Raw genomic sequence first — 7,398 nt, forward strand, 5'->3', positions numbered from 1 at the left:
TATATCTTATCGGCAGGGATCAGTGGAGGGGGGGGCGCGCTAAGTAGTTTAAAACGACCCTCGAACAATGGGCATGCGATAAGAAACATAGCAGGTTAGGGCAGCGCTTTCAGCCTCTATTGTCCCCCCACTCGGCCCCCAGCCCTGCCTCTCCGCTCCTTCGCCACGGGAGCCTTTTATGTGATAATGAAACACATTTCAGGCCGGGCTCGCGACGTGTGTGTCCTGGCTAGGCAAAGAGAAGGCCTGATTGCTGGTTGCCGGCCTGCGGGTCCCCCCCTCCTTCAATTTCTCTTCCTTGTGTTCTTCGGAACAATGTGGCTTGTTAAAAGGGGATTTCGGGAGAGTGGGGATGGGGAGAGGCAGACACACACACACACACACACACACACACACACACACACACACAAGTATGCAAGCACAAGCGCAAGAGAAGGCCAGACTTGGGGAGGAGGAAAAGGGATGAACCAGGTGTCTCAGAGATCTAGGGCTGAGTTTCTTGTGGGACAGACAGGCGGTCTAGGTTGTAATAGTCAGGAATAGCCAGATGTCAGCTCTAAGCAGTAGCCGGAGGTTAGAAACACTTCTGATGTCTGCTTGAGTTTTTAAACAACGAAAACTGTTTTTGCTTCCCATGGGAATGGCCCCAAAGTCAGACTGGAGGGGAAAAAATGCTGTTTCCTTCCCTAGCCCAGGCACCTTGCTGGACAGGAGATGCAAGCCCCTGTGAGGTTCCCTTTGCAAGGCCCAGTCCCACTAGAGTTAGTTACCTGTCAATCTGGAACATCTGGAGAGAGATGGGATAAATGATAAGATTTTATTTTTTGAGGGGTGGGAGGTCTTTGTATTTCCCCAGAGACTCACAAAATACCCATTCAGCCCCTTGGGCCACAATTCTGGCTTTTCTATCTGAACTTCTGAGCTAATGGAGCTTTGTCAGGGCCACAAGGGTTAGCTGGTAGAAGGGGACACCAATTTAGAGACTTGGAGATCTCACTACTTTTGGAGTCACTTGGTAATAAGCTGCTCAAGGTGCCCTTCACTGCCTCCCCATCCCTCCACACAGCTTTATAAAAGGGGATTTGGAGGTTACCCTAAGCTGGGCACCTAAAACCAGTTCCAGAACAATATTCAAAATGTTTCCTCACATTAGGTGGCTCATAATTTCCAGGCTAGCAAGGTTTCCCAACACCAGGATAACACCTGCTAAAAGGAGAGGGTGAGACAAGCTGGTGTGTGTGTGTGTGTGTATTTGTGTTTGGGGGGGTGTCACAGGCTGGAGATCTCAATTCCACAGGAAGGTAAAGGGGGTTGTATGCCAGAAGTTGTCAAATGCTGCACCAAGAGGTTGTAAATCCAGTCTAGGCACACTAAGGAAAAAAAAAAAAAAAAACACCAGCAAACATGTAAAATTCTGCCTTTCTCCTAGCATGGCCAGTCCCAGGGGCTTCGGCAGCAGCGCATTTTCCAGTAACTCAGGTGGAAAATTAAGATAGGTGCACTCAGGGAGGTTTTTTTTTTTTTTTTCAAATAACACCATTGGACTTTTACTTGGGCTCAGTGGCACAGATCTGTAATCCTAGCACTGGGGAGGCAGAGGCAGGAGGATGACCAAAACCTGGTCTTCATAATGAGTTTCAGGACAACCAGAGCTACTTAGGAGACCTTGTCTTCAATCTCTGCACCTTAATAAAAAAAAAAATGTCGATTTGAGTAAAGATGCCGGATGGTCCATCAGAGACTTAAGTGTTTTGCCATGTTTAGTAATATAAACCTCAAAATTTAAAAGGTGACCATGAACAGTTTGATTTGTTTACTAATGTCGTTACTGCATTATTTAGGGACTGTATTCCATTCACTCTGAACATGCATTTCAGGAGGCAAGATGGGGGTGTGGCTAGGTGGACAAGCAGGGGGATGGGAGACTTTCCTAGGACTCAGCAGTGGTGCTTACAGGAAAATCCATTCAACTTTGATATTTAAATAAAATGTTAGGTAAACAGAAACACTGACCTCCAGTCTTCCATAAAAGCCCCGCAACAAACTCCCACCTCCTTCCCATTCTCTTGCAATAATTTATAAATCTGTTTAATTTTTAAGGAGAAAACCAGCAGGAAAAGAGATGGGGGGATAAAAGGGGCAGAAGAAAAGGACCCAAGGGGTAAAATCGGCAATAACACTTTAATATAGATTTATGGAACTCTGGCCGTTCTAGCCAGAACACACATTTTATAAGCCATAAATAAAGCACGCAGAAACCATAAATTAAATCAGACCCGAGACCTGGATTTCACCATGTCCAGAATGGGATGCATTTTTTTTTCTTCTCCTGATCATTTACACCAGATTCTTAACATTATTGTTTTTCCTCTTTTTAAACATCAGTACAACCCTCTGGTTCCCTGTTAAAACTACATGGTTTTACACCAAGTCACTCACAAAAGTTTTCGTTTTAGGTCAGACTTCCCTGCAACATCAACAATAGAGAACAACAACAAAAATCAGAATCTGCAGGTGCCTTGAGAAGGAGGAGTCTACAGGGTGGAAGCCAAAGGCTCCTTTAAAACTGTTTATATATGTATATGTATATATATATATATATTTCCATCCCCTTCTCTATTTAGAATGACAGATCACCGAGGCCCAGTTCTTTAGGGGCACAGACAGTTGGGTGAGACTGCACTCTTGGGGCCTGAAGTGTGGTGGCTTTTTCCCCCAACTTTTCCAAAGTCTCCAGGCAGCCTCTCTTCTCTCTGGTCCTTCTCCCGCTGGCCAGAGCTAGCAGGGCCTGCAAACCTTCTTCTTAGGAGGAGTTCATAATAGGCCTGGAGTACACTCCTTGGTAGTAGGAGGTGTCTGCAGCCAGGGGCGAGGCATCCAGGCCCGCTTTGTTCGTGACTGGGCCCATGGCCAAGCTGCCCGGCATGGGGGAGCCATAGCCCCCAGGGTAGTGCATGACTTGTTCATAGGCCTTGAGGTCCATTTTGTGGGGCTGATGGTGGTGGTGGCTGTGGTGGTGTTGTTGCTCAGAGGACATGAGGTTGTTGATAGAGAAGGGGTGGTTGAAGGCGTAATGGTGCTCCGGCTTCAGGTGGGCCTCGGGTGGTAGGCCTGGGTGGTGAGGTGGGCCCAGCAGGTGGGCTGCAGCCTGCTGCGGCTGCCCCGGCGAGGGCGCCGGCTCCGGGGGACTCAGCGCGGAGGCGGGTGTCCCCTTCAGCTCTCCTAGGCCTCCTCGTTTGTGCTCCTGACACGGGGAAGAGCTCGAATGGGGGGACTCGGTGCCCGCCGGAGTCTCAGAGGCCGAGCCCGCTGCCTCCCCGAGCTGAGCCTGCGAGGCCTGAGTCCCAGCAGCGGTCTTCTTGCCTCCGCCCCCGCCTGCCCCCGCGGCTTCCTTCAGTGCCAGCTGCTTCTCACACTTGAAGCGCTTCTGGCGGCGCAGGTAGCAACCATTCTCGAACATGTTACCCGAGTCGGGGTGCAGGGTCCAGAAGGAGCCCTTGCCAGGCTTGTCTGGCGAGCGGGGCACCTTGAGAAAGCAGTCGTTGAAGGAGAGCGAGTGTCGGATGGAGTTCTGCCAGCGCTGCTGGTTCTGTCGGTAGAAAGGGAAGAGGTCCATGATCCACTGGTAGATCTCGCTCAGCGTCAGCATCTTGTTGGGGCTCTGCTGAATGGCCATGGTGATGAGCGAAATGTATGAGTAGGGAGGCTTGGCGTGTGTGTAGCTGCGCCGGTATGTCTTGGGGTCCCGTGCGCGGCTCAGGCCCGCCTGCCCGTACATGGGGCTCATAGAGTTCATATTGGCATAAGGAGCAAGGCCACCCATGGCCCCAGCCGCCTGTCCCCCGAGTGGGCTCAGGCTCGGGCTCAGGTGCGGTCCCATGCCTGCCACGCCGGCCGCACCAGCTGAGCCGCTCATGCCCGCCATGGCGCCCGCGCCCGGAGACATGCCAGCTAGGGATGGGCTCATTCCAGCGCCCACATACGATGACATGTTCATGGAGCCCGCGCTCATGTTGCCGGAACCGCTGCCCATAGCGGCAGCGGACATGCTCATATAAGTGTTCATGCCGTTCATTCCCAGGCCGGCGTTCATGTTGCTCACGGAAGAGTAGCCCTACGGACAGAGCCCGGGGAGGAGACAGGTTAGCACCTAGGCTGTGCGTGCCAGACCCTCCCACCCACCAGCTGGATCCAGTCCCCCACCTTCCTGGAAGCTTCTGGGAATCTCTTTCTTTCCCTGGGTCCCCAGTCCACCAACACCCAGTCCTCTGTGCCTCAAAGCGAGCCGGACAGGTGATCGCCCTAGGAGAGGTGACTAGCGGGCTGCAGTTCTAGGCTTGTGGCTCGTTCCTTGCCCAGACTGGAGAACATCGATGCCCGGGACCACTACTAAGTCAGGCACCGCAAGTATATTTTACTCTCTTGGACTCCCCAAATCCTCTGGATAGCATACTGAGTAAGCACTAAGGCTGGAAATCTCAGTTGCAATCCCTGGTCGCCAAAAGCCACCTTTGGAAAGTCACTGGGGCAGTCTCAAGTGGAAATAGTCTCAGTGTCCCTATTCTGGACCTTCATACCGGGAGCCCACTCTTCAGTCACAGGGGAGTGAAGCGCAGTGCCTGCGCAGAGTCCGCGGGGTAGTTGGAGGCATTGCGTGGAGGAATAGGGAAGGGACCGCCAACTCGGCTAGGAACTGTTAGTGTCCCGGTTCAACTTTCTTTCTCTTTGTCCACTAGTCTTTGACTTTTTGCCTGCACCTCTGTCCCCAACTCCTACCCACCTTCTCTTCTTCAGCTCCCCACCCCCTCGCCAGCCGACCTCCCACCCCTCCCCAGCCGCGCGCTGCCAAACATAACTCTGTTAGGATAGTGCGTGGCTCGGCCACGAAGAGGATTTGGAGGCGCCGCAAGTCAATATTTGATCACAAAGTTAATATTATCTCAAGGCTAACAGTGTGTCGTATAAAAAAGAGACCCATTTGAGTCGAAGGAGGGCGGAAAAGGCGGCTGTCCAGGAAGGCTAGAGGTGGGGGGGGGGGGGAACGGGTGCCCGTGAAGGGAGCGTTCGGAGGCTGGGGACGCGAAGACACCTACCACCCCACTTTCCCGGGCGAAGGCAAGCGCTTACCTCCGGCTCTGCATAGTAGCTGCTCCAGTCGGATGGCTCGTGCCCTTCCATCTTCACGGCTCCCAGCATACTGGAAGCCGAGTGCATGGCGGTTTAAAATTTAACAGCCACAACAAACGACCAGCAATCAGCCCCCACCCCCACCCTCTTTAAAAAAAAAAAAAGTCAGCTAAGGCACCGTCCCCTCCCTCCCGCCCTCTCTCGCGCTCCCTCTCTCTCTCGGCTCCACTTCCTCTCTCTCCTGCGGCCTGCCGCGGGAGGTAGCTGGGAGTGGGCGGGAAGGTGGTTGGCGGAGGAGGGGGCCAAAGAACCTAGGAGGCCGGAACCCGAGCTTTGCCGTCGGGCGTGCCCTCCGTCGCCGCGCTCTCGGGGCTGACGGTGCAGGCTAAGGCTGGCAGTGTCGAGCTGCCGGGAGGCGGCGGGAAGCTAGCGGCGTGGGGGCGGGCGGGGGGAGAGCTAAAGGAGGGGGAGAAGGAGGTGTGGACCGCGCAGCGGACAAGTGCCGCAGTGACGTGGGCGGCTGGTGATATAGCGCGGCTCGCTGGCGCAGGCCTCCAATCCCCAGACCCCGGGCAGCCCATTTGAATAATCAGCTCACACTTAGGTGAGAGGAAGCCCGGGACGGTCTCCGCACCTGCCGCTCGGCGCCCGAAGCCAGCCCAGCTCCCGCTGTCCCCTGCACCCCTACGACCCGGACTTGCAAGCAGACGCGCGGGCACCCCGGTGGTGTCCCTTTCTTTACGTCCACGGGGAGTCTTCCGTGGCCCCAGAGACCTGGGATCAGGCTACCCCTGGAGAAGCTCTGGACTCCTGCTCCTGCCCCATCCCCCCCCCCTATTTTCCCAGAGCACCCGGTGCGTCAATCCGAGGGCGCGTACAGCCTTGGTGCCCCGCAGAGCCGAGACTAGCCAGATTTATTTATCCCGGCTTTCTTTCCTCTCGGCGCACATTCCCTGTCAAAACAACAAGCAGGTGATAGCCAATTTGCTAAGCGCTGCCCTATTTAGAAAAACAGTGTACACACCTTTAACTCGCTGACCGCTGCTCCGGAGGACCCTCCCTGTTACAGTTAAGTCCTGGAGCGGCCTCAGGAGGCGCGCAGGACACGCATGGTCGGGCCGCCTTGGTTGTCAGCTACCTCGGACCTTTTTCTGGCTACCCACCACAGGCGGCCAAGAGAGCCCCGCTTAGTTGCAGCCAATGCCTGGGAGGCTGCGATTTGCCTCTGACATTCGGGCCTCGGTGTTTCAAGGTTACTTTTCAGTTAAATCCAAGGTGCCCAACAGCATTTCGTAACTAAAACAAACAGGGCAGTGGTGGGGGTAGGGCAGGAGGGGAGAGAGAGAAAAAGGAATCAATAATAGGCCTTATGGGATGACTTCAGGAGGCTCTGCGGTCTCTCTGCCTGCTGAGGCCGGGAAGGTTTTATATAATTTGAAATTTTCAGTTCCTATTTTCTTCGGGTTTATGGGTGTTAAAAAAAAAGTCACTTGGGTGTGGGGCTTTGATCCCAGCACTCGGGAGGCAGAGGCAGGCAGATTTCGGAGTTGGAGACTGGCCTAGTCTACATTCAGATCGAGTTCTAGGACAGCCAGGGCCACACAGGGATAATCTGTCTCAGAAAGCAAAGCAAAACAAAAACCAATAGAATATGTCATTTGTATCGTTTGCTGCCAAGACTAAGGTAGCCCAAGATTTTGGCGCAGAGGGTCCTGAAGGCAAGCGTTTATATGTGGACACACTTGGTTTTGAAAACGTGACTAAAATGAAAGGCTACAACCCTGGACTCTTCCGCCTCAGAGATGAAGAAAATAGGAACTGGGCTCAAATCAAAATGTCTAGAGTTGGGAGTGGGGGTAGTAGAGGATACATAGAGGTGGCAGGCAGACACTGGAGTGAGCTTTGAACAAGGAAGCCTGAGTGAGGATCAGACTGGAGGGTGAACCTGGAGGACCGGTAGAGGAAGAAGTCTCTTGGGTCAGCATCCTTTGGGACTGAAGACGCAGCATCAACAGTTCCTTTCCTACCGAAACGTAGAGTTTGGGTAGTTTACAGAACAAGTCAAGTAAGTCCTCTGAAGAAGTGTAGGGTAAGATCCCCCAAAGGCAAGACCTACTTTCCTGCTGAATGGTGAATCTGATGCTCAGCTAGTGACTACAAGGAACCCAGAGAGAGCAGATCCTCAGCGTCTCCCCCAGGCCCCACAGGAAAAGAGGGGTACACATGTTGTTTATAAAAGGAGCTGATTTTCAGAATAAAAGCAAAAATGCA

At 53.4% G+C, this 7,398-nt stretch overlaps 1 protein-coding gene across 4 annotated transcripts; it reads right to left on the minus strand.

Annotated features, from left to right (window-relative positions):
* Positions 1-2,162: 2,162 nt before the first annotated feature.
* Positions 2,163-6,410, minus strand: Foxa2 (forkhead box A2). 4 transcript variants are annotated; one of them, XM_050159603.1, is made up of 3 exons: positions 6,152-6,410; positions 5,128-5,197; positions 2,163-4,114 (listed from the first exon to the last, which is right to left on the minus strand). In XM_050159603.1, exons 2-3 carry the CDS (start codon positions 5,194-5,196, stop codon positions 2,804-2,806), a joined length of 1,380 nt encoding a protein of 459 aa, XP_050015560.1. In that variant the 5' UTR covers position 5,197; positions 6,152-6,410; the 3' UTR covers positions 2,163-2,803. The 4 variants fall into 4 exon arrangements, with proteins under 4 accessions (XP_050015560.1, XP_050015561.1, XP_050015559.1 ...); XM_050159604.1 differs by lacking the exon at positions 5,128-5,197 and having other exon boundaries at positions 6,152-6,395; XM_050159602.1 differs by lacking the exon at positions 6,152-6,410 and having other exon boundaries at positions 5,128-5,293.
* Between the last annotated feature and the right edge of the window lie 988 nt (positions 6,411-7,398).

Source organism: Alexandromys fortis, unplaced genomic scaffold (genome assembly GCF_014885135.2).
Source record: "Alexandromys fortis isolate MF-2015 unplaced genomic scaffold, M_Fortis_MF-2015_v1.1 scaffold_115, whole genome shotgun sequence".
Lineage (NCBI taxonomy): Eukaryota > Metazoa > Chordata > Mammalia > Rodentia > Cricetidae > Alexandromys > Alexandromys fortis.